Source organism: Heloderma suspectum, chromosome 5 (assembly GCF_057233095.1).
Source record: "Heloderma suspectum isolate Gila_16-S chromosome 5, 16-S_ref, whole genome shotgun sequence".
NCBI classification, from domain to species: domain Eukaryota; kingdom Metazoa; phylum Chordata; class Lepidosauria; order Squamata; family Helodermatidae; genus Heloderma; species Heloderma suspectum.
This window is the reverse complement of record NC_139462.1, coordinates 190,693,987-190,721,560: the sequence shown is the minus strand read 5'-3', so window position 1 is coordinate 190,721,560 and position 27,574 is coordinate 190,693,987. Positions and strand designations below refer to the sequence as shown.

The 27,574-nt window shown below is 43.9% G+C and overlaps 1 protein-coding gene across 1 annotated transcript in view; it reads right to left on the bottom strand.

Annotated features, from left to right (window-relative positions):
- The window catches only part of COL28A1 (collagen type XXVIII alpha 1 chain), a 130,852-nt gene that overhangs the window by 2,973 nt on the left and 100,305 nt on the right, over positions 1-27,574 (bottom strand). The window contains exons 26-34 of the mRNA XM_084858746.1: positions 15,611-15,679; positions 13,375-13,443; positions 7,441-7,509; positions 5,612-5,692; positions 5,491-5,526; positions 4,426-4,462; positions 1,617-2,171; positions 1,147-1,331; positions 500-752 (exon numbers count right to left, since the gene is read on the bottom strand). Coding sequence (XP_084714872.1) covers positions 500-752; positions 1,147-1,331; positions 1,617-2,171; positions 4,426-4,462; positions 5,491-5,526; positions 5,612-5,692; positions 7,441-7,509; positions 13,375-13,443; positions 15,611-15,679 — 1,354 coding nt within the window. The remainder of the gene's footprint in view (positions 1-499; positions 753-1,146; positions 1,332-1,616; positions 2,172-4,425; positions 4,463-5,490; positions 5,527-5,611; positions 5,693-7,440; positions 7,510-13,374; positions 13,444-15,610; positions 15,680-27,574) is intronic.

Below are 27,574 nucleotides of genomic sequence, written 5' to 3'. Positions count from 1 at the left end.
CTCAATCCTATACAGTCATCTGTGGTGCAGTAGCTCATAGGTTGGCTCTTAATTGTTTCTGTACCTTAAATGATTTCAGAAAGTGGGTATGACTGACTTAAGTCAGTAGTCTCCTTGTCCCATTCCACCTATCCTGATAGCCCATATAGAGTGTGTGTGTGTGTGTGTGTGTGTGTGTGTGTATAAAGACAGTTTTAGCCCACCATGATTTCTTCCTTTCTACACCAGGGGAATGGTGTTAGCAGTGAAATCTACACAGCATGAATCCTGCTATCGCCAAAGAAGGAAAAGAAGTGAATTTGTCACTTCTATACTTTAGGGTTGAGGTATTATCCAAAACTGTGATGTACCTTTTACATGCAGTATTTGCCATATTTTTAAAATCAGTTTGGGTGGTGGGGAGAGAGATAATACATACAAACTCAAAACCCCATTTCCTTATTATATCTTTGGCTCTCTTCCCCCACCCCACCCTTCCAGCCTTAGACCCCCTCCATACCTTTTGGAGCATCTCCCACTCTAGGAGGCAGTACAGTGGCTAGTGTTGGTTGCGCATGTCTGGTTAAATTTGATGAGGGAGAGATCCGGGGACGGTCAGTCCTGGATTCCAAATAATCATGGCTGCCATAAATAGATGGGCTATCTGGTCGTCTATGATGATCAGGGAGATGCTTAGGAGAAACTGTAGTAACATATTGATCCTGATCATAATGTGATGCTGTTCTCTCATTGGGTATTCCTGAAAGGTGTAGCTACAAAAAAAGAAAAGGTTACATGTCAGTGGTAAAACTAGGTTTAAATACCAAGGGTTGGGCCAGATTTAGGCTAGTTCAACTGCATCGGTGGAAGTGGACTTCCCCACCCTTTCCTTCCCACGGCAGCCTTTCCAGTCCCCTGAAAAATGCTATACAGAGTCAAGGAGACCCTGCTGAATGGCATGAGTTGTGGTGTGGGGACGAGGGGGGAATCCCCAAAAATTGGGTGGAGTGACTTTTCAGGAGTGGAGCCCTTCCTTTCAAGGAAGGCAGATCCTGGATCCCCAAGGCCAGGGATTAAATCTGGGAGCTTCTGCATGCAAAGCATGTGCTCCACCACTGAGCTATGGCTCTCTCTTAGATGAAAATGCTATTTTTTAGGAATACTTACAGAATCAATAACTTCTGGCCTAGGTGGAGGGACGTACGGCTCTGGAGTCTCAGCTATGGTGAACTGACCAGTATGCTTCTCACTTCTTGTTTCAAGTCCAGGAGAAAGTGCTGAACTGAGCACTTTGCTGATGTAGGAACTGAAATCATTCTCACAAATTTGTTTGAAGATCTTCTCCTCGAGAACTGAAAGAATTACAAAAAGTCAGTATTGTTAGATGGAAAAGCAAACATTAAGGCAAGGCAGTCCACAAAAGCAAACAATTAAGCAGCGTATCAGAAAAATGGCTATAGCTGCTAAGCATACCTATGCTAAAAACAAACATGACTGCCATTTGTTATTGTGCCAAATGCCTAACCTCATGCAAAACGCATCATGCAAAACCTCAGGTTGCTAGTTAGTGACTACGTTCTACAGTGGTAATACTAATGTTCCAGAAAATTTTCCTTTAGACAGGCAGTTACTCTTACCTTGTAAGGTCATGAAATCATCTATCTGGTAGACATGCTCACTGTCTGGGTCGGTAGCAATTAGGTCCATTTCTTTCCGAAAGCTTTCAAAATTGGGATCGCTCTTTTGAACCACCCCAATGACGAACATTTCTATTTTGAGGGCATGGGCCTCCTTCACAACAACATCCAATATAATTGGATCGCGTCGATCTGCTTGCCCATCCGTGATTACAATCGCCACCTTTCTCACCCCTTGTCGGGCAGCCTGGAATATCTCGATGGCTTTGCTGATTGCTGTAGCAGTGTATGTGCCTTCCCCTTTGTACTGCATTGCATCGACTGCACTTTTCAGACTCTCTTTGTTAGAGTATTGCTGCAGAGTAGACACCAGCTCTACGTTGAGGCTAAAGTTGATGATGCCGACCCGGACTGTAGCTTGGTTGACTGTGACGGCATCAATCACGGTTTTGACAAACCGCTTGATTCTCTCAAAGTTTTCGGGCCCAACACTTTCAGAGCTATCAATAACAAATACAAGCTCCAAAGGATTTTCTTTGCACTTAACGCCACAGCCTGAAATAAGTGGTAGACAGATTTACAACAACTTAAGAAATCTGTTACATATATTAAATGATTTCTTGGACAGGGATCCAAAAAGACGCTGCCATGCACTTAAAGTGCTTCCTCTACCCATGTGCCTAAAGAAAGCTCGCCTACTTTCCCTTCCAGTGGCAACCCCAAGTGCATCAAGAAATGTTTCTCTGGAGGGTTTCCCTAAATGTTCAAGGGCAGCTTTTAGGTGTGCACAGCAGTGGTGTGGTGGAGCCAGGGCTCACAGGATTGAAGCTCCAGGTCTTTTAGATTAGCAGGAGCAATGATATCACCTGCCACTCACCTCAGGCTTCTCTGTTCCTTCTGAGCTTAGCTGCAATTCTCAATAGTAGCTGGGAGGAAATAGATTTTCTCAGCAACAATATATTGTTGTGAGCTATCCCTGTTGTAATGCAAAGTATTTTGGGGTAGCTTGGTGCTGAAGGGTACTTGACCCATTCACCCCTCCTTCCTTCCCTCCCTCCCTCCCTCCCGCACACACACACAATGGATCAATATACACAGATGGATCAAAACACACCTGCCTGCATTTTCTCTCCTTGGAGGTGCAGCTATATGGGTACTCATGATGAGTGCCCACACTTCAAAACTTACCACTACGCCAGTTGTGCACAGATGGCTGATAAGTAGGAAAGGGGGCTGTTTAGATCCCAGCCAAGCCCCCATGTACATGTGGCTGTTTGAATCCCAGCCAAGTGAATATATCACATTAATGCTCTTTAGAGAAACATTAATATTTACAATGTAGCCCACTAAGGATGCCTTCATGCATGCGATTTTGTGCTTCTTTTTTCTCCAGACAGTGCTCCCGCTATGCACAGAAGCGCACATGCAAAAGAGCAGGCCAGGTTTATTTTGGCAATGCATCTTCATTGACAGTGCCAGAGGAAAGGATCCATGTGGACTTTTTTCACTAGTGTAGGATCCAGAGATCTGCTACCTAAAATAGGCACATTATATACCCCATTATACATCTATCATTCATTGTGGGATGGGGACACTTCACAGAGCAACATAATCTCAAACAGCACGTATGAATCCATTCTGATTTCTGTCACTCTTGTGCCATAAACAAAAAAAGTCCTAGATCTCAAGCACAATTTATTACCTATAGTGCTTCCTTAAAGGCAACCTTGTTGAATCGGTTATGCAGTAAATGTCCCACTGTAAACTATATAAAGCACATTAACAGTGTCAAGCAATATCTGTAAAATAAAAGAGGATGTGTGCCTGTCTGTCCGTTCATCTACACCATAGCACCAAGACCATTAAACTTAGACACCTGAAACTGGGTATGCATACTAAGGGGACCCAAAGGGTTTGCACCTCAGGTTATTTGGTTTTTAAAATGCATTAATTAATTTGAATATGTCCATGTGGTTGAAGCCTGCAGTAAAATCTTCAGTCACTAGGGGCAGACTTCCCTAACCGGTACATAGCCCTGCAGTCAATACAGTTTGAAGCTAGGGGAGATTAGTAGGCAGAGAGACAGAGTTATATGGCTTCTCCCTCCACATTACTATGCGGCACACCCCCCCACCCGGGGAATGGAGTACACAGATCCCTCCCTTAAGGGGGCTGTAAGAAATGTTTCACAGCAGGGGCTGTTTCTAGGGGTGCATGGCTTCACTCAATTGGGGCAGGCACAATCTGTCCAACTCTGACAGCTCTGTAAGTTTCCTTGAAGGCTTTGGTGTATCATAATTCCAGCCCATGCAAGGCTGAGTCTGTTCGCTAATAAGTAATAATAATGTGTAGGCCCCAACGATGCCCCATTGCATGAAGAAAATGCCTGCCTCTCTCAGAAGTGCTCTTTTACATCCTCATAGTAGAATATTGTCTGATAAAAACGAAATTAACTCAAAAATGTTCTGCTTTGTGCAAGAGGTTGCACATGCATAAAAACTGCTACAGAATCTACCTATTAAAGCACTACACAAACTCTTGTGCAGTCTTTTGTGGAACATTGCTAGCAACTATTTTCCTTCTGCTTATAGTTCTTTGGACCCCATCCAGCATACATACTGTGTTGGATCCAGACTTAGTCACACTTAGAGTAGACTCACTGAAATCAATGAGACAAGTAAGCCTAAGTCCACTTGATTTCAATGGATCTACTCTAAGCATCCATCCCACTGCTAACCTATATCCTAAACACTTCCAGCAAAAGCAATTTATACAACAAAATTATTTCCTTCCTTAAGGTAGGTCTTACCACATATCTCCATTATGAGTTTGATTATTTCTTCTTTCTGAAAGAGAATATCCACTTGAGATGGGTCTTCAGAACTGGAGATACAGTAAGTGTGTGTGTGTGTGTGTGTGTGTGTATGTCATAGTTTTCAGTTATGTATCACTAAGTACATATTCCAATTTTACTCTGAACATGTATTGGGGTCGGGGAAGAGTCATGTCTATTTGCAACTGCTGACTTTGCTCCCTAAATGCATGTTGTATAACATTGGAAAGATATTACCCATACATCGGAAGGGTCTCCAACTCCACACATACACAGGAAGGGCCATAACTCAGTGGTACAGCACATGCTTTTCATGAAGAAATTCAATCCCCGGCATCTCCAGGAAGGGCTGGGAAAGACTCCTGCCTAAAACCCTGGAGAGCTGCTGCCAGTCAGTGTTGACAATAGCGGGCTAGATAGACCCAGGGTCTGACTCAGTATGAGGCAGCTTCCTATGTTTGTATGCACATAGGTTCTGTCAGAAGTTAGACCGGACTGCCACAGAGAGCAGGTGCAGGCCCAGCCAGCAGAATCTCACTTTCTTTTCTGTATTCATTCATGTAAATAAGGAGAGCATAACTTGTAGCAAAGAAGCTTAACTTGCAGACCAGGGGCTGCATGGATTCCACCATCCCCAAACCTTGACTATGGCCCCCTAGGTGCCTTGACCCCCTGATGCCACCAAATCACCTCACCCCACTGATTTCCCACTGATTGTACCATTGCTCTCACTGATACAAATTACCCTTTTAGCAAAGAAAGGCATCTGTATGAGGACTGCTCAGGGAGCTTTCTCTTTACCCCCTCTTCAGCCAATCTTCATACAGATTGCTCTTTTCCCCCTGCTGCTAGCAGCGGGGAAAGAGCCATTTGTATCAGTATTGCTGGGATGTGTGTGCGCGCAAGTATTTGCGTGTATGGCCCCTGACCCCCAAGCCAGCATCACATGCAGCCTCTGGGGCCAAAAAGGTTGTGCACCACTGATCTACAGAGGGCTACACGCATTTTTGATAATAAGTCGCCATGTGGAGATGTACTCACAGTAAGACCAGGCTCGCCTTTGAGTCCTGAAGATCCCTAAAAGGTTATAGAATGACATAAATTACTCAACGCAACATCTTCTGTTGTGTAAGAATAAATAACAGAACGTAGTAGGCTTTACCCTTGGTCCTGCAGGTCCAGGTTCTCCGATCTCTCCTTTGTTACCTCTGTTTCCCTGATCTCCTTTCTCTCCATAATCTCCCTAATAAGATACAATATTGTTACTGTGCTGCACAAATCAGATCACCAGGAGACGCTTCTTGGTATAGTTTCACTACTAACTATTCAGTTCAGTGCTGTGAAGTAAGCTCTTGAGCTATGCAAATTGAATTCTACCTAGTTCCATTTCTGTACAATGTGTTTTGTGCAATAAACATGCAACCCAATTGTTATGCATGAGAATAAGTAAGTCAAAGCACCTTCCCCTGAGGTTCCACTTCAGTCCTGCAAATCTGCAATATCACCACAACAAGATTATGCTATATATTGTACTTGGAAAAAATACATTTTTTCCCTTAGTGCCTCCCCAGGAGTTGAGTAGGGAATGTAGTTTCACAAGAGCTGCAGACAACTCTTGGATATTGTACACAGAATGGTCTGTGTTTTATATTATATTATATTATATTATATTATATTATATTAATTATATTATATTATTGATACTCTCCCATTGGCTTATTGATGACTATGAGTGCCTTATGCCTGGAAATGCAGTTGATGTCCTGCTTGTAGGCTTCCCATAGGCATCCGGTTTGGCTGCTGTAGGGAACAGGATAATGGACTAGATTGGCCTTTGGTCTGATCCAGCAGGGCTTTTCTTATGTTCTTATGATTAATCTTCATAAATAAAGAAAATAACAACTAATCTCCGAAAAATGGCATATGATTTTGTTACATTTATTCTGGATGGCCATATCTCATCTGAAGTCTTAATCTGCAGAATCCTGCAAAATCTAGTTAAAGTCAACGAGATTTTTAGCTGTCGACTGCACCAATCATAATGAAGGTCCTTTCAGAATGCACCTGAATTAGCTTCTTCTTCACTGAATACAGAGCTGCTCTGGGTCAGCTGTGTGGTAAATGAAACACAATGATTACTCCAGGCCTCTTTTCTCCAGAGTGACTGCTGAGAGCTCAACAAATCAGTGATCATGAAGGAGCAAATGTGTTCAGAATGCATGAAATCAACCCAGAGCAGGTTTACATTTAGCAAGTGGATTGGTGCTACTTGTACGATCTGGATTCTGCAGGATCTTCAACGGAAGCGTCACCAATATGGATTAGTCTCTATGTCGCCCATCCAGAAGGTGAACAGGCAGTAGCCGCCTTGCAATCCACTCTTGGAATATTTCTGATTGAACAGCACCCATTGCCCAGAGGAGGCCTTTTCTGATTTTCTCGAGAAACAAGATATTTTCACTTACAGGAAATCTGGAGCACTGTGTTTGATTTTTGACACAGAAAAAAACCCACCCAACCTCCCTAACTGGTAGCCGGTTTTAAAGTTTGCCCACATTAAGAATTGCAGGAAAAGGACAGACCTGTCCTTTTTATAAAACTGAAATCATTTTTTTCCTGTGAACAATCTGATGCCTGATTCAGCAGGATCTCTGGAACAACGCCAACAGTGCGTGTGAGACAAAGGGCGCTTCCAGATGGAGAGCACAAAGTGCAACAAATCAAAAGGCATTGTGCAGCTATTCTGTCATTTTTTTCCTTAACGGATTTTCTGCAGTAAGGAAAAGGATGGAAGAAACATGGGAAAACACTGGAGGGTTACAAATTGATTACAATGTCTGGACCCGCCCCTGCTCCTCCATAAAATTCCATGAAGGAGGCTGGGTGATTCCACGATAAAAATCTCATCTGGGAGCATCCAAGACATCATTTAAAAAGTATACAATGAAAGTTAAAACTAGAGTTTTACTTGTCAACGGGCAAACTTCTTACTTTAAGGCCAGGATGTCCAATCCCCATGGAGCCTTTTGGTCCTGGTAAACCTTGAACCCCTTGTTCTCCCTGAAAATAACAGAGAGTAACTTAGAATTAAGTGTTGAAAAATATATCTTGCACTGTAACATGCAGCAGCCACAGGGAAACCACTGTGCTTTAATTATTTAGGTCAGCCTTCCCCAGCCCAGTGCTCGACAGCTGCATAACGTAACTCCCATTATCCCCAGTCAGCATGGCCACTGGGCTGACATAGCTAGACCAGCTTCTGATCAGGCACTCATATTAACATAGAGAACGTTCATTCTCTTGTCTGGGTGGCCTCAGTTGTCAACATTCTACATTTTTCCACAGCAGAGATTTTGCTGAATCTTAAAAAAAACCCAGCAACATGCAACTTCTTCCTGTTTCAGTGAGACACCTCTTAATTACACAACACTGTTCTTAGAATGGAATCTAGATCTTCCAGTTGCTAAGCTGCCAAATATCCAGATCAACAGCAGTGTCTTTGTTCATGTTGATAGGGTGTCTATTTTACTCAGTTTAGAATATCTGTGGTCAGTTTAATTGACAGCAACCAGTTTCAGAATAAAGTTGTTTTGTTAACTTGTAAATGAATAGTGCTTATCCGCTTGGTAAATAATGTTTGAAAATTTATAAGAATGCATTACTCAAAGACCCCTTCATGGATCACTGCCTTGTTGTGGCGAAGGGGCTTGCGTAACTCAGTGAAGCCATAAGATATGCCGTGCAGGGCCACCCAAGACGGACAGGTCATGGCAGAGGGTTCTGACAAAATGTGGTCCACTGGAGAAGGAAATGGCAACCCACTCCAGTATTCTTGCCAAGAAAACCCCATGGAACGTATCACAAGGCTAAAAGAGATGACGCCGGAAGATGAGCCCCTCAGGTCGGAAGGTGTCCAATATCCTACTGGGGAAGAGCAGAGGGTATTTCCAAGTAGCACCAGAAAGAGTGAAGTGGCTGGGCCAAACCCGAAAGGACACTCAGCTGTGGATGTGTCTGGCGGTGAAAAGAAAATCCGATGCTGTAAAGAACAATATTGTTTAGGAACCTGGAATGTCAGATCAATGAATCAAGGTAAGCTGGAGGTGGTCAAACATGAGATGGCAAGACTGAACATCAACATCTTGGGAATCAGCGAACTCAAATGGACAGGCATGGGCGAATTTAATTCAGGTGACCATCATATCTACTATTGTGGGCAAGAATCCCTTAGAAGAAATGGAGTAGCACTCATAGTCAACAAAAGGGTGGGAAAAGCAGTACTGGGGTACAATCTTAAAAATGATAGAATGATCTCAGTACGAATCCAAGGCAAACCATTCAACATCACAGTAATTCAAGCCTATGCCCCAACCACTGAGGCCGAAGAAGCTGAGGTTGATCGGTTCTATGAAGACCTACAACACCTTCTAGAACTAACACCAAAAAAAGATGTCCTCTTCATCATAGGGGATTGGAATGCTAAAGTAGGAAGTCAAGAAATCACCAGGATAACAGGCAGGCATGGCCTTGGTGTACAAAATGAAGCAGGACAAAAGCTAATAGAGTTTTGCCGAGAGAACATGCTGATCATAGCAAACACTCTTTTCCAACAGCACAAGAGGCGACTCTACACATGGACGTCACCAGATGGTCAATATCGAAATCAGATTGATTATGTCCTTTGCAGCCAAAGATGGAGAAGCTCTATACAGTCAGTCAAAACAAGACCTGGAGCTGACTGTGGCTCAGATCATGAGCTGCTTCTTGCAAAATTTCAGCTTAAATTGAAGAACGTCGGGAAAACCACTAAACCGTTCAGGTATGACCTCAGTCATATCCCTTCTGAATATACAGTGGAGGTGAGGAATAGATTTCAGGGATTAGACCTGATAGACAGAGTGCCTGAGGAACTATGGACGGAGGTCCATAACATTGTTCAGGAGGCAGCAACAAAATCCGTCCCAAAGAAAAAGAAATGCAAGAAAGCCAAGTGGCTGTCTGATGAGGCTTTACAAGTAGCTGAGGAAAGAAGGGAAGCGAAAAGCAAGGGAGAAAGGGGAAGATATACCCAACTGAACGCAGAGTTCCAGAGAATAGCAAGGAGAGACAAGAAGGCCTTCTTAAATGAACAATGCAAAGAAATCGAGGAAAACAATAGAATGGGAAAGACTAGAGATCTCTTCAAGAAAATTGGAGATCTCAAGGGAACGTTTTGTGCAAAGACGGGCATGATAAAGGACAAAGAAGGCAGGGACCTAACAGAAGCAGATGAGATTAAGAAGAGGTGGCAAGAATACACAGAAGAACTATACAGGAAAGATCTGAATGTCCCTGATAGCCATGATAGTGCGGTCACTGAACTTGAGCCGGACATCCTAGAGAGTGAAGTCAAGTAGGCCTTAGGAAGCATTAGTAACAACAAAGCTAGCGGAGATGACAGTATTCCAGCTGAGCTATTTAAAATCCTAAAAGATGATGCTGTTAAAGTGCTGCATTCAATATGCCATCAAATCTGGAACACTCAACAGTGGCCACAAGACTGGAAAAGGTCAGTTTACATTCCAATTCCAAAGAAGGGCAACGCCAAAGAGTGTTCAAACTACCGCACAATTGCGCTCATTTCACATGCCAGCAAGGTGATGCTCAAAATCCTACAAGCTAGGCTTCAGCAGTATGCGAACCGAGAACTACCGGAAGTATAAGCTGGGTTTCGAAGAGGCAGAGGAACTAGAGATCAAATCGCCAACATTCGCTGGATCATGGAGAAAGCAAGAGAATTCCAGAAAAACGTCTATTTCTGCTTCATTGACTACGCTAAAGCCTTTGATTGTGTGGATCACAACAAACTCTGGCAAATTCTTAAAGTGATGGGAGTACCAGACCACCTTACCTGTCTCCTGAGAAACCTGTACGAGGGTCAAGAAGCAACAGTAAGAACCAGAGATGGAACAACCGATTGGTTCAAAATTGGGAAAGGAGTACGACAAGGCTGCATATTGTCACCCTGCTTATTTAACTTATATGCAGAGTACATCATGAGAAATGCCGGGTTGGATGAATCACAGGTCGGAATTAAGATTGCCGGGAGAATTATCAACAACCTCCGATACGCAGACGATACCACCCTAATGGCAGAAAGCGAAGAGGATCTCAAGAGCCTCTTGTTGAGGGTGAAAGAGGAGAGTGCAAAAGCTGGTTTGAAACTCAACATTAAAAAAACTAAGATCATGGCATCTGGCCCTATCACTTCCTGGCATATAGAAGGGGAAGAAATGGAAGCAGTGACAGATTTTACTTTCTTGGGCTCCAAGATCACCGCAGACGGTGACTGTAGCCATGAAATTAAAAGACGCTTGCTCCTTGGGAGGAAAGCTATGGCAAACCTAGACAGCATAGTAAGAAGCAGAGACATCACCTTGCCGACAAAGGTCCGTCTAATCAAAGCTATGGTTTTCCCAGTAGTAATGTATGGCTGTGAGAGCTGGACTACAAGGAAGGCTGAGCGCCGAAGAATTGATGCTTTCGAACTGTGGTGCTGGAGAAGACTCTTACGAGTCCCCTGGACTGCAAGGAGGTCAAATCAGTCCATCCTAAAGGAAATCAACCCTGAGTGCTCATTGGAAGGACAGATAATGAAGCTGAAGCTCCAATATTTTGGCCACCTAATGCGAAGAGAAAACTCCCTGGAAAAGACCCTGATGCTGGGAAAGACTGAAGGCAAAAGGAGAAGGGGACGGCAGAGGATGAGATGGCTAGATAGCATCACCGATGCAATGAATATGAACTTGAGCACGCTCCGGGAGAGAGCGCAGGACAGGAAGGCCTGGCATGCTATGGTCCATGGGGTCACGAAGAGTCGGACACGACTGAACGACTGAACAACAACAACAATTACTCAAAGAACACAGAACCTGGACCTGATTTTGACATAAATTATATAGGTGAAATGGTTTCAAAAACGTTATGCTGCTGTAAAGGAATGAAGTAAGCTGCTTTGTACCAGGTAGATTCTTTGGACTTTTCTACACAAAGCATTTATTGTGCACTTGTCATTCCCTACTCATAGTTGTTTATGGGTTCTTTACACAATGACATCACCTTCCAGTTTCACTTCTGTGTCTAGCCAGCACTTTCAGCAAGTTCTTTTAAAGCAGAGAAAATGTGGCATTTAATTGTGAAAGCGAAAGACAGTACAATTTCCTCTTGTGTAATTGTGCTGTTCATCTATACCACAGTGCCACCTAAAGGTTATGTGATAGAAAAGCAGGAAAGGAAACACTCTTTATATACTGCTCAGATCTCAATTCTGTGACAAAACTGAAAGCGGATACTGCAGATGAACAGCCAATTAACAGACTCGTGTAGAAAAGCCCTTTAATCCTCTAGCCCAGCATTGTCTGCTCTGCCTGGCAGCAGTTCTCCGGCAGGGATCTTTCCCATCACCTGCTTACATGATCCTCCTTTTAAATGGAGATGGCGAGGATTGAACCTGGGACCTTTTGCATGCAAAGTATGTGGTCTGCCACTGAGTTCCCCAAAACTCTTACAAACTCTGCTTTCTCTATTTCTTGTCCTAGGTCCTTCTCTTGAAAGGATGGTCCTTGGACAATAGGATTGTGCTAAGGGTACTTCCAGATGGACTGGTCCTAGCACTAGCAATCAGAAGGCATTGCACAGATGTTCTGTCTTTTTTCTCCTTAAGGGGTTTTCTGCTTTTTGTCCTCTTTTTTGGCCATCCGTAAGTGGCCACCCTACCAGTGCTCTGGTATAAATAACTGTGTCACCTGGATGACAGCAGACTACCCATAAAAAGCAGGGAGGGTAGTAAATGCCTAAAAGCAGAAGTTGGTCATTAGGCTCTAAGGAAGTTAGAGTAAAACTGTGATTCTTGTTAAAACACCATGTCACTGCTAGGTCACCATGACACAACACAGTGAACCTTCTAATCTGCTAGGGCAAATAGTGTTTGCTCAGCTGTGTCACTATAACAGATATTTCATTGCCAAGAGGCAAAAAAATCACATATCTACAATTCATTGATCCTTCTGTAAAACAAAACGACAAACTGTGTCACAGGCCAGGGTAGAATTTAAGAGCTTTTCTACAAAAGGCTGTTAATCCACTGTATCTACTTTCAGTTTTGTCGCAGAATTGAGATCTGAGCACTACGCAAAGAATTGAGATCCGAGCACTACGTTCCTTTCCTGCTTTTCTACTACATATCCTCTAGGTGGCACTGTGGTATAGTGGAAAAGTACAATTACACAAGTGGAAAAAGCATTTTCTTTCCCTTACACAAATAAGACTGCATTTTCCCTGCTCTAAAAAAACCTCTCCAAAAGTGCTGTTTAAAAGAAGAAGTGAAACTGGAGGGTCATGACATCATCTAAAGTACCTGTAAACAACCATGAGTAGGGATGATGAGTGCACAATAAATGCCTCAAGTAAAAAATCTCTCTGAAGCCTGATCCTTCCCTTTCTTTCTCCCTCCAAAAGAGAGCTTGGGTAAGAAATGATTGCCACAGTTTTAGCAGCAAATGCTAAAATCTGGGAGAGAAATAATAGTCACATACCCTATTGCAAGTTTCTGCTCCATGTCAATCATTCTCTGAAGTTTATGTCTGGGCTGTCAAGTCTAAATCAGGGGTGTCAAAAAAACTCTTTCAGCCCAAGGGTCAATTCAATTTCAGAGAAGCTCAGGGGGGGGGGGTGCATTCCAGTGGTATGCAGGGCTAAAGGCAAAAGGGGGACCTCAAGAAGGCTGAAATTGGCACTAGTCTAAGGAGTTGAGACACATAATAAAATGGAGTTTGGGGTTTTTTTTCCTGTCTAGATTGAATGTGTCCACAGTGCTATATTCCTCACATTTAGAGAATGCAGAATCTACTCACTTGCAGAGGGGGGAAATCACATTCACATTCTTACCTTACTTCCTTGTATACCATCTCCTGGAGGACCTTGTGGACCGGGTAAACCTTTTTGTCCAATGACACCCTATTTAAAACATGCCATAGATTACAAGACACACACACACACACACACACACACACACAGAGAGAGAGAGAGAGAGAGAGAGAGAGAAACTGACATGATCCCCTGAAAGAGGTCAGAACTTCATAGAGTTGGGTAATGTTTTGTGTCTATCTCTACCCCTTTCAAATGTTGGAAAGTATGAACAATGTTTAATACATAAGCCTCTGCAACTTCTTGAGGAATTTATAATGCAATCCTATACATCGCAGTGGGCAGATGCTATATTGGGATCTGCTAGATCTGTGGGTGATTTGCAGTAGATCAGCAAGGATTTCTGACTCCCAATTGTTTAACAATAGCAACAGTAAAATGACACTCCCATGCCCTAAATGATTTTGCTGAAATGAACAAAACGTGGGCAGTAGCAAGCAAGGGTGTTATAGAGCCAGGGCTCTCAAGGCTGAAATGCCAGGATGTTTCTAACTAGCATGGAGGATGATAAGATCTGCCACCCCACTCTGGCATCCTTGTTCCCTCTGAACTTAGCTGCAGTCCTCCCGGTGGCTGGGAAAAATGGATTTTCCCAGCATTGTTGTGAGCTCTCCTTGTTTTAATGCAAAGTATTTTAGGGTGGCTTGGCCTTGAATGGGTAGTTAAGACCCATTAGGTTTACAAAAGATGCAGTGGAGGTTGGTGACTCCGATGTCAGTGGGGCTGTGAATTTGCTCTGGGTTTCAGTCAGAACTCCCCAAAATACGTTCAGCACCTTGGGTAGCTCCTTCAGCGTTCTGACTGCACCCCAGAGTGCATTGACAGCCTGCTGACATTGGAGTCGCCAGCTTCCACTGAAAAGATGTACAAAAGACATATACAGTACACACAGACATATGGCTCAACACAGCTGCCTGCTGTGGACTCTCTTCTTTTCAGACTCTCTGTGGCTATGAGGACTGTCATGATGAGCACCTGCACCAGAAAATGTACCCATCCTCCCCACATCTTCTTACCACCACCGTTGTCTGGCGAGAGGCAGGTGAACAAGCAGGTTGCAACGGTGAAGAAAAAGAGCAACTGTGGGGTCAGTGGGCCCCTGCTGAGGTTTGGGCCCTCAGCAGGCACCCTAACGATGCTTGATTGTGGCCCTGGTGACACTCTCCCCCCCCCCACACACACACAAAATGAAGGCTATGATCTATCTCCTCAACATCTGGAAAATGAGACACTGGAGGAGTAAGATATGAGGGACAGGCAAGCAGGAGATCATGGTTAAGGGAATTTATGGGTCCTTATTCCCCCTCTTCCTTTCCCCTTTTGCCCCCTCTTACTATTGGAGGCCATTATTTTTATATCCAACAGAATCAAGTTGTAAAACTTCCTAGACTAGCACTTCAAGCTATGGATACAAGTTTGAATACTTTTTCAGAAATACAAAACAAAAACTCCCTGCATGCAGAAGGTTAGTAGCTTGGGGAAAAGGCTAGGCTGAATACTAATTTCTATGTGCAGGGTGGAGGGATTCCCCATATGGTAAGCATTCATACACTCATACCAGTAGCCTGGTGTACAGTCCAAGAAAAACTTGATTGCTGGAATGCCCTTATCAGCCACCATTACTGAGAGCCAGTTTATGTATTCTGCAGGATCAGTAACATTCTGCTGAACACATAAACTGACCCTCAGTAATGTTGACGGTGCATCTTTTCCCTGGGTGTGCATCCAAAAACTCATTCTGCAGCTTTAATGTTAGCAAGAAAAGTAGATATTTCTTTTGCAAGTTATCCACAAGCAGTGGACACTGGTGGCTCCGATGTCAGTGGGCAGTGAATCCTCTCTGGGTTTCAGTCAGAACTTGAAAGGAGCTCCTTTAGACTTCTGACTGGTTCTGACTGAAACCCGGAGTGGATTCACCGCCCCACTGACATCAGAGCCACCAGCTTCCACTGACCACAAGCCAATTAAGATTAAACCATGCGCCAAAAATTATGAGAGTGAAAGCTGGCAGGAGGGCTTTCCCAGAAGTGCTGGGCATATCAAGTTTGTTTGTTTAAGGAGAAGGTAAATAAATACGGGACAGGAAGATCCCAATCATGGAGCTGACTGCTCAGCTAGAAGTTCTGGGTTTTAAGATGTTGTAGAGATCTGAAATCTATGTAAATGTGCTGACATTCAAGAAGAGATTCCCACTAACCTTTGGGCCAGGTATTCCTATTCCCCTTTGCCCAGGAGGCCCTGGTGGTCCTCTCGCTCCTTGTTCTCCCTAAGCAAAAAGGAAAAGAAAAGAAAAGAAAAAGGAAAAAGAAAAAAGAAAAGATTCAACATAGGCGTTGAAATCTCATAATTGTATGAATGAACACATTTAATTTCAAAACAAATTACAATAAAAGTAGTGCATTCCACTTATACCAACTTAATACTGGTAATCACTTCCCATAGATAGCAATGACTATGTAGGGCCAAACTACGTGTTAGATGCTACTTATTCAAATCCATTCATTCATTCAACTTATTAATTATTTAGCTGCGTTATTTAGAGGCAGTCCTATACCAAAATGTTTTCAGGGCAACTCACAGAATAAAACAAGAAGTTAAAAACAACAACAGTAAAGCAAATAATACAATAAAATGTTGTTGTTGTTGTTGTTGTATGGACCATAGCACGCCAGGCCTTCCTGTCCTCCGCTCTCTCCCCGAGTGTGCTCAAGTTCATATTCATTGCATCGGTGATGCTATCTAGCCATCTCATCCTCTGCCGTTCCCTTCTCCTTTTGCCTTCAGTCTTTCCCAGCATCAGGGACTTTTCCAGTGAGTTTTCTCTTCGCCTAAATATTAGGTGGCCAAAATATTTGAGGTGGCCAAAATATTTGAGCTTCAGCTTCAGTATCTGTCCTTCCAATGAGCACTCAGGGTTGATTTCCTTTAGGATTGACTGATTTGACCTCCTTGCAGTCCAGGGGACTCGTAAGAGTCTTCTCCAGCGCCACAGTTCAAAAGCATCAATTCTTCGGCGCTCAGCCTTCCTTATAGTCCAGCTCTCACAGCCATACATTACTACTGGGAAAACCGTAGCTTTGATTATACGGACCTTTGTTGGCAAGGTGATGTCTCTGCTTCTTACTATGCTGTCTAGGTTTGCCATAGCTTTCCTCCCAAGGAGCAAGCGTCTTTTAATTTCATGGCTACAGTCACCGTCTGCGGTGATCTTGCAGCCCAAGGAAGTAAAATCTGTCACTGCTTCCATTTCTTCCCCTTCCATATGCCAGGAAGTGATGGGGCCAGATGCCATGATCTTAGTTTTTTTTAATGTTGAGTTTCAAACCAGCTTTTGCACTCTCCACTTTCACCCTCAACAAGAGGCTCTTGAGATCCTCTTCGCTTTCTGCCATTAGGGTGGTATCGTCTGCGTATCTGAGGTTGTTGATAATTCTCCCGGCAATCTTAATTCCGACCTGTGATTCATCCAACCTGGCGTTTCTCATGATGAACTCTGCATATAATTTTAAATAAGCAGGGTGACAATATACAGACTTGTCGTACTCCTTTTCCAATTTTGAACCAATCGGTTGTTCCATGTCCGGTTCTTACTGTTGCTTCTTGACCCTCATACAGGTTTCTCAGGAGACAGGTAAGGTGGTCTGGTACTCCCATCTCTTTAAGCATTTGCCAGAGTTTGTTGTGATCCACACAATCAAAGGCTTTAACATAGTCAATGAAGCAGAAATAGACGTTTTTCTGGAATTCTCTTGCTTTCTCCATGATGCAGCGAATGTTGGCGATTTGATCTCTAGTTCCTCTGCCTCTTCGAAACCCAGCTTGTACTTCCGGTAGTTCTCGGTTCGCATACTGCTGAAGCCTAGCTTGTAGGATTTTGAGCATCACCTTGCTGGCATGTGAAATGAGCGCAATTGTGCGGTAGTTTGAACACTCTTTGGCGTTGCCCTTCTTTGGAATTGGAATGTAAACTGACCTTTTCCAGTCTTGTGGCCACTGTTGAGTGTTCCAAATTTGTTGGCATATTGAGTGCAGCACATTAACAGCATCATCTTTTAGGATTTTAAATAGCTCAGCTGGAATACTGTCATCTCCGCTAGCTTTGTTGTTAGTAATGCTTCCTGAGGCCCACTTGACTTCACTCTCTAGGATGTCCAGCTCAAGTTCAGTGACCACACTATCATGGCTATCAGGGACATTCAGATCTTTCCTGTATAGTTCTTCTGTGTATTCTTTCCACCGGTTCTTAATCTCATCTGCTTCTGTTAGGTCCCTGCCTTCTTTGTCCTTTATCATGCCCGTCTTTGCACAAAATGTTCCCTTGAGATCTCCAGTGTTCTTGAAAAGATCTCTAGTCTTTCCCATTCTATTGTTTTCCTCGATTTCTTTGCACTGTTCATTGAATAAGGCCTTCTTGTCTCTCCTTGCTGTTCTCTGGAACTCTGCATTCAGTTGGATATATCTTCCCCTTTCTCCCTTGCTTTTCACTTCCCTTCTTTCCTCAGCTACTTGTAAAGCCTCATCAGACAGCCACTTTGCTTTCTTACATTTCTTTTTCTTTGGGATGGATTGAGTTGCTGCCTCCTGAACAATGTTACGGACCTCCGTCCATAGTTCCTCAGGCACTCTGTCTATCAGGTCTAATCCCTGAAATCTATTCCTCACCTCCACTGTATATTCATAAGGAATATGATTTAGGTCATACCTGAATGGTTTAGTGGTTTTCCCTATGTTCTTCAATTTAAGCCGAATTTTTGCAATAAGAAGCTCATGATCTGAGCCACAGTCAGCTCCAGGTCTTGTTTTTACTGACTGTATAGAGCTTCTCCATCTTTGGCTGCAAAGGATATAATCAATCTGATTTCGATATTGACCATCTGGTGATGTCCATGTGTAGAGTCGCCTCTTGTGCTGTTGGAAAAGAGTGTTTGCTATGAACAACGTGTTCTCTTCGCAAAACTCTATTAGCCATTGTCCTGCTTCATTTTGTACACCAAGGCCATGCTTGCCTGTTATGCCGGTGATGTCTTGACTTCCTACTTTAGCATTCCATTCCCCTATGATGAAGAGGACATCTTTTTTTGGTGTTAGTTCTAGAAGGTGTTGTAGGTCTTCATAGAACCGATCAACCTCAGCTTCTTCTGCATCAGTGGTTGGGGCATAGACTTGAATTACTGTGATGTTGAATAGTTTGCCTTGGATTTGTACTGAGATCATTCTATCGTTTTTGAGATTGTACCCCAGTACTGCTTTTCCCACTCTTTTGTTGACTACGAGTGCTACTCCATTTCTTCTAAGGGATTCTTGCCCACAGTAGTAGATATAATGGTCACCTGAATTAAATTCGCCCATGCCTGTCCATTTTAGTTCACTGATTCCCAAGATGTCGATGTTCAATCTTGCCATCTCATGTTTGACCACCTCCAGCTTACCTTGATTCATTGATCTGACATTCCAGGTTCCTAAACAATATCGTTCTTTACAGCATCGGACTTTCTTTCACCACCAGACACATCCACAGCTGAGTGTCCTTTCGGCTTTGGTCCAGCCGCTTCACTCTTTCTGGCGCTACTTGGAAATTCGCTCTGCTCTTCCCCAGTAATGTATTGGACACCTTCCGACCTGAGGGTCTCATCTTCCGGCGTCATCTCTTTTAGCCTTGTGATACGTTCCATGGGTTTTTCTTGGCAAGAATACTGGAGTAGGTTGCCATTTCCTTCTCCAGTGGACCACATTTTGTCAGAACTCTCCGCCATGACCTGTCCGTCTTGGGTGGCCCTGCATGGCATATCTTATGGCTTCACTGAGTTACGCAAGCCCCTTCGCCACAACAAGGCAGTGATCCATGAAGGAGACAATAAAATATAGCATCATTATAAATCAACTCTGGATGAAGTTCAAAAACTAAAACTATAAAAACAAAGAAAGAAAGAGACTAAAAATCATGGAGCCAGGACAAAATTAAAAGCTACCCCAAGATTAGCTACCCCCAAGATACTACCAGCCGCTGTGGGTGGAGGATGCTGGGAGATGTAGTCCAAAACATCTGGAGGGCACTAGGTTGGGGAAGGCTTGCTAGGCCTTTAAAATCTTGGTGTAGCTTTTAATTTTATCCTGGCTCCATGATTTTTAGTCCCTGCTCTTTCTTTCTTTCTTTCTTTCTTTCTTTCTTTCTTTCTTTCTTTCTTTTATAATTTTAGTTTTTGATCTTCATCCAGAGTTGAGGAAGATTTCCTCTAACAATTCAAACAAATCATGGCGGAATGTATAACAAAACAGCCAGAGATTTAAATAATGAGACAGCTGTGGATAGCTGCTTGAGAGCAAACTGATCTTGGTTCAGTTCCTAATGGTCTGTTTCACCAAAATCACAATTTGCATACAATATTGTAGTTTAGCTGGAGCTGGGGGGGGAGGGGGGACAAGGCAGGTAGAGAGACTTCAGTGACAGTCAGGATGGGCAGCCCAACCTACAAACCAGTTAATCTGAAAGTGTTCAGTGCTGGAACACAGTGACTTCAGTGTTGAAATCCAAGAAGTCCACTTCGACTGGTTTGTAGTTCAGTCTGTGAACACTGCTGCAATCTGATTTACTTGAGAACAGTGCACAGGCTTGCACTATAAACCTTGAAGGCCAGAGACAGTCAGGGCCAAACTGCATGTTGCATGGACGATCTGTGACTGGAAAGCAGCTGAAAGCAGATGCCGAGAACCCCAATTTGGATTGGGGCTGCAGTGCAGGAAAGGGCAGGGAGTCTAACCTTTCCCCCTATGCCATGGGGGCCCTGCTCCAAGTCCCCCCTGAGCTGCTATCACCAGCAGAAGGGAAACATATTGCTATAACACAGGTTTAGTTTTGTTTTCCAGAGAATTAAGGCAATTTGAAAGAGGGATTACTTATCGCTTATTTTATTTATTGCATTTTTATACCACCCAATAGCCAAAGCTCTCTGGGTGGTTCATAAAAATTAAAAACATACACACACACACACACACATGCATGCATACACATATACAAGAGAAAAGATAAAACAATAAATAAAATCCGCTATAAAGCAAGCAATTTATTTATATCCCTCATTTTCATATCCTACAAGCCCTCTGGACTTCTCTGCCTTTTACCTTAAAACTGCTAGATTTAGAAAAAAAATATTGGAGTGTGATTGGATTAGCAGCCTACAAATCTGGAACAACTAACACATCTGGCTGTTCTTAACAAGGATTATGAGTTGCTCCCTCACAACAAAAAGCAATCATGTCCCATTGTGGCTATGTATTTCTGCATTCATTTTTAGCACTCCCAATGATTGTGATATCATTTTATTTAATACGTCAGCAAAATGGAAAATTATGCATTTTATTCATACATTGGGTTTGGAAGCTTTTTTTTTACTGCCGTTATCTTATTTCTCTCTTTATTAACTTGGCTCATCTGGCACATCTCAGTTCATATTGGTGTCCAGGTATGCACGAACAAACTGAGAGTTGCCCTGGATGTAATCTTACTTGCACCACTTTCTCATGGGGGGACCTGAGTTCTTGCTTCTGTCTATGTCATGCTACACACAGGCATTGGGGACCTGCTGCCAACTGTGGCTCCCCCAGGCACGTACATGTAGAATGCATAGAGATGTGTACAACCTGATAGTATACCATGTGTACACGCTGTGGCCCTGCGCAATGTACACTTGTGTATGAAAATGCAGTAAGAGAAGTAGCCCAAACATAGCTACTATTTGGTCATTCTTACTTGTGCCGAGATTCACAGATATGCCACTTGGTACCAGCAGGCGGTGCCAAAGGCTCCATAAACGTCTGCACAAATCTGTTGACATCTGTGGCTTGATTGTTTCCCTTTTTAGGCTGCAAATGCAATCATATGTGAACTTACTTGGGAGTAAGCTGCTCTGAACTCACTTACCTCCAAGTAAATATGCACGGGCTGCTCCTACCTCAGAATGAAGAAAATAGAAGCTGGTGAGCATCCAAAGTAGATCACAAAGAAGAGAAACGGGTTCTCAGGATGCAAAAATAAATTTATTGTAGGAAGCCCAATGCATTTTGGCCTTTTTCTTATTTTTAGGCCTTCTTCTCTGAGGCCTTGGCTAAATGACATCAACATGGAAACACCTGATAGAGCTAGAAAAAAATAGACTAAGGGAGCAATCCTATCTGGATCACAGTCGTCTCTGAGCCTGGGGGCCACGGCCTATCCGGTGCAGGGAGGGAGGAGTGGTGAGGAGCGGATCTCCTCCTCACTCCACCCGCCCGGCTTTCATGGCTAGACAGCAGATTTTGGCTGTCTAGCTTCGGGACCTTGGAGCACAGGAAGCGGCAGCCAGATGACACATAGGATGTGTCATCCCAGCATTTCCAACCTCCCCTCCCCAGCCTGCCCCTGGGACCGCTCCATTTTCACCGCTCTGCGCTTCACCGCTTTGAGTACAGAGCCGATCTGCACAGCCTACGAGGCAGTGCAGGAGGGGTTAGGGGTCGGTTCTCCAGGAACTGATCTCAGAGTGCGGGCTCCAAGGTCGGTTCCCGGAAACTGACCTATCCTGTGGCCATCTAGCCACTGACTAGCGGCCATAGGATTGCACCCTAAGGAGTATAAGATAAGACAGACTAAAGAGAATAAGATAAGATTCGATAAACATCTTTTCTAGTCGCCAGTAAAGAGAAGACAACCTTTTGCTGAAAACATTCTGCAAACTTTTTCTTTAGTAAGTATGAACTTAGATGTTATTCTTAGTAATAAAGCAGGTTTTATATGGTTTTTAAAATAATGTTATATATGCATCTGTACTCCCCTGGAGGCCTGATCTCGTCTGATCTCAGAAGCTAAGCAGGGTCAGGCCTGGTTAGTACTTGGATGGGAGACTGCCTGGGAATCAGGCTTCCTGCATTGAGCAGGGGGTTGGACTCGATGGTCTTGTAGGCCCCTTCCAACCCTATGATTCTATGAAATATGATTCATTAGCCCCTGTGGCAATTTGTATTTCAATAATGTTTTAATTGTGTGTGTTGTCCTATTTGTAAATGTTATTACCATTAATGTTAAAGCCCATTGAAGAAAGCCTAAAAATAAGAAAAAAGCCGAAACGTGTTAGGCTTCCTACAATACATTTATTTTTGCATCCTGAGAACCTGTTTCTCTTCTTTGTGATCTACCTCGGAATGAAGCCATTCATATTGCAAGCAAACATCCCCGTGACCCTGTGACAGCTTTAAAAACAAATTGGCCAAACTGTTTGAAGTCTTAGAAAATACATTGACTTTCTTCCCACTCCATTTCCCACAATTAACTCATAATAGTAAGACACACTTCAGTCATTACATCTCTTCATCTCAACCCTCCTCCTGTGCTGCGGCTCCGATCACATGGGTAGCATCCATGGCTACATTTCATTTTAATGGGAAACATTGGGAACTGTGATAACGGATCTCCCATGTAATGTGGGCACAATTTTGCAGGAGAGCAGCTTTGGTAAGCCACACACCAAGGGGGCCTGCTAATAAGTCTTATCATTGTAGTCTCATACTATGGCCTGGTTTGCATGTAACAACAACCCAGAGTATGGGTTGATTACTGGTTGAGTATTGGTTGTCGTTGAATTGTGGGTTTATTTACTTATTTACTTACAATATTTGTATACTGCTCCATATATAAAGCCGATTTTGGAGCGGTGAACATAAAAGGTAAAATAGTAAAAGGATAAAAAGATTAAATCACCATATTAAAATTATGCTTTTTAAAAACATTGGGTTGTTGTTGAATTGTGGGTTGTCGTTATGTGTGAACCCTGCACTATGGTTTAACTATGGGTTTGTTTGTTTGTTTATTTACAATATTTGTATACCGCTCCATATCTAAAACAGATTTCAGAGTGGTGAACACAAAAGATAAAGCAGTAAAAGAATAAAAAGATTAAAACACCATATTAAAATTATGCTTTTTTAAAAAAACAGAATGACTGGTCAATTAAGGAATGCCTCCTGGAACAGTGTTTTCAGGAAGCACTGGAAACAACACAGGGTTGAAGCCTGCCTGACCTCCAGGGGCAGGGAGTTCCAAAGAAAGGGAGCCACCACATTGAAGGCTCTTCTCTGGGTTGCCTCTAACTGGGCCACAGGTCCATGTGGAACCACCAGGAGCAAGCCCTCCAATGACCTCAGGGACCAGGCAGGTTAGTAAGGGAGAAGGTGCTCTCTCAGTTATCCTGGTCCCAAGTTGTTTAGGGCTTTGTACACTAGTACTAAAACCTTAAAACTGGCCCAGTTAGGCAGCTAGTTGTTAACCATGAAGTTAGGCAGCCAGTTGTTAACCAGGAAGATAACCCATGGTTTGCTGTTGAGTTGTGAACTCCACGTTGTTTGTGGTTAGCAACCCATAGTTAAATCATAGTGCAGGGTTTGCATGTAACAACAACCCACGATACAACGACAACCCACAATTCAATGACAACCTCAACCAGTACTGTGGGTTGTCATTACATGCAAACTGGGTCAATAATTTTTTATTGTATTTACTTACAGTTTTATTGTTTTAAATTATTGTTCACTGCCTTGTTGGCTTTATTTAGTTAATAATAACTAAATAAATAATGCAGGGGAGAGGCAGGGCTGGCCCAAGACATTTTGCTGCTTGGGGTGAAGGACACTGTAGCACCTTCCTCCATCCCAAGTACAAAAGCCGACCAGAATGGCAGCTGAATTTCAACCACAGCCACAGGTCAGCAGCACCCTCCCCCACACCTGAGGGCAGCGGACTAGCTTAGGGGGTGCAGGGCAGGCCGCCTGGTACACACAGCTCTGTCCTCCAGCACCTCACCACTGCTCCCGCAGCCTCCAGCAACTGCTGCCTGAGGCAGCTGCCTCACTTTGCCTAACGGCCTCACTCTGCCTCAGGCTGACCACGGGGGGAAGGCAGACTAGGGTGCCCAAAAGAAGGAGAGTCATTAGAGGAGGAGGGACCTTCTCTTCCTCCATTCTGTACTGCATTGGGGAGCAAAAGGAGGAAAGAAAGGTGGCCAGGACCAAATAAGAGGAAGAGGGAGCACTCTTGCTTGCTCCTGCTTCGCTTATTATTATTATTATTATTAAATTTATTAATCGCCCATCTGGCTGGTCACCAGCCACTCTGGGCGATGTACAGCGTATAATAAAACAGTTTAAAACAATAAAATTCTACAATAAAAATGTTTTCTAAAATACCCTAACCCACCCCAAATGCCTGCCTGAACAACCACGTTTTTAATGCATGGCGGAAGCTCATTAAAGAGGAGGCATGGTGGAGTTTCCTAGGGAGAGAGTTCCACAGAGTGGGGGCCTCCACAGAAAAGGCCCTTATGAAGCCTCTTTCTGCTTTTAAGTAGTGTTGAGGTTCTCCCACACTGCCTAACATAGCTTGAGGGAGGGAGAAAGGTGCACACAAGACAGTTGCATCCTTCTTTCACTTGCATAGTGTTAGGGTGGCCATGTGTCCTACTTTGCAGAAGACAGTCCTCTGTTGGAAGGGCTGTCAGAGGACAGGCCTCTGTTTGAAGGTCTCTTCTCTTTGAAAGGCTGTCCAGTCCAAATCTGGTTTAAAGATTTAAAAAAACCCTAAGGAGTAGAGCAGGAGCCTTGAAGTTGCCCATCAATTCTTAGTACCCAGACAACAGCCTGAGCAGGCCCACAGGTCACCTAGTCACAGATTGGATTCGGATGATATGCCATGGCTTGTCATGGGTTATTTAATCCACAATGAGCTGCAGCACCTACAGGTGCCAGGTTGCATATGCAGCCCCTGCTCAGGGGCTGTCATGTCATGCAAACCCAGTGAGCCTAGGTTATGTGAGGGTTAAACAACCCTCGCAGAACCCTAAAACAGGCCGTGGGTTATGCGAGGGTTGTTTATACGAGGGGGTTGCATGTTCAAAATGGCGGCCAACCCCACCCCAGCATGCACCACAGTCTCATCGTAGTTTAAATCACTCATGGTGGGCTGTCGGGTCATGCGAACAGCCCCAGTGTCTTCCTCACTGTGGTGGTATGTATTATATTTGTACTTAAATTACAGTGATTATTTGTACATTTGCATCTATACATATAAATTAGCATATGTAAAACATATGCAAATCTATGCCCTCTTTTGTCCTCTTTTCGGCGATACATTTCCCCACGTTGCCAATGCATAAGTGGCCACCCTACCTACTGTTCCTTCCTTCTCTTCCTCCTTCTCCCCATTCTCTAACCAAAGGAAGTGACAGGGTGGTGACAACAGGTCAAATGGAGGAAAAGAGGTCCTTTCTTTGCATTTTTGTTGGCAATACAGGCCAATTTGGCCCAGCAGCTTCCAGCCGCATTCAAAAGACTTCATAGGGTCATTTCAGATAATATTTGACAGGTCAGATCCAGCCGTACGGATGGGGCAAGCAACTCACACATTGAACCAGTTTACTATCAAAATGAACTACTGTGGCTTATTTAAATTGCAGCATGCACCAGGCACGATTTCCATAATCACCGCCTGGCTGTGGCTCCTTGTGTCATCCAAACCCAGGAGGCCTGGCTTGTTGGAGGGGGAAACAACCCAGGTGGTGATTATGGAAATTGTGCCTCGCTCCAGGCATGATTAAAATAAACCACAGTGATTTGGGTCATGCGAACCTGGTCATTGCCAAAAAAAAGGAAACATGTCACCGAAAAAGAGGACCAAGGTTTGAACAAGGTCTTTTTTTTTTTTTTTAAAGCAGACTTAGGCTGGCCTGGTCTTAGAACAAAAGGTGCTTCAAATGTAAACTAGGATACATGGCCACCTAGCTGGCACGCTGTCCCCACATCCACTGGGCCCAGCTGTTCATGTGGCAACAGCCAAGCTGATGCAACCTACATGGTAAGATAAAAATCTGGGAATCAACCGCACGATTTTGGCCTATACACATCGGATTTGAAGTGTGCCATCTGCATTTAGATGTTTGGCAGAGACAAGGCCAGTGTGAACCCCTCAAGTATTATCTGAACCAGGTCCACAGTAATGTACTTTTGTACATTCATTTGCTTTCAGTACCATATGCTTGTTGTTATTGTTTAATATGAAAAGTATATGAAGTGTTGGATGCTCTCAAAGGTATGCAATTCCATCTCCAGGTCAATGGAAAATATGGCTTGACTTAATGAAAACTAAAGTTATTAGAATGATGCCCAGTCTTTAATATAATTACATAGGCTGGGCCCAGCCAGGCCTCCTCTGAATTTCACCCCTAAATGGCAATTATGTGTGAGATCAAGAAGACTCCTGGGATGAGGAACAGTCATACAGCTCAGGGCAGGTGTCAGGGGTGGGCATGGTGGGACACCTGCCAAGGGCCCACGCCCCAGCAGGGGCCCACTGACAAGAGGCCCGTGGACTTGCTCCTCCTCTTCACCATGGCAACCTGGTTGTTCACCTGCCTCTCCCTCTGGCCCAGACAAGGGTGGTGGTGAGAAGGAGGAGCAGGAGGTGCCACCACCTCCTTGCTCAACGGCTCTCTGTCTGCCAAGCAAGCAAGTAGAATCATAGAATCATAGAATAGTAGGGTTGGAAGGGGCCTACAAGGCCATCGAGTCCAACCCCCTGCTCAATGCAGGAATCCAAGTCAGAGCATCCCTGACAAATGGCTGTCCAGCCTCATCTTGAAGGCCTCCAGTGTGGGAGAGCCCAGCACCTCCCCAGGTAATTGGTTCCACTGTCGTATTGCTCTTACAGTCAGGAAGTTTTTCCTGATGTTCAGCCGGAATCTGGCTTCCTGTAACTTGAGCCCATTATTCCGTGTCCTGCACTCTGGGATGATCAAGAAGAGATCCTGGCCTTCTTCTCTGTGACAACCTTTCAAGTACTTGAAGAGTGCTATCATATCTCCCCTCAGTCTTCTCTTCTCAAGGCTAAACATGCCCAGTTCTTTCAGTCTCTCTTCATAGGGCTTTGTTTCCAGTCCCCTGATCATCTTTGTTGCCCTCCTCTGAGTGGTAGTAACGATGAGAAAGAGCAGGAGCAACAGCAGCTGGTGACGATGGCAGTGAGAAGGCAGACTCACTGAGGGAGGGGGCCTGTTGAGGGGGCCTTGCCCAAGGGCCATCAAAACCCCGAAGCTGGCACTGACCCAGGCATAACTCCCTAAAAGAGCTGAGTCCAGCAGGCTAA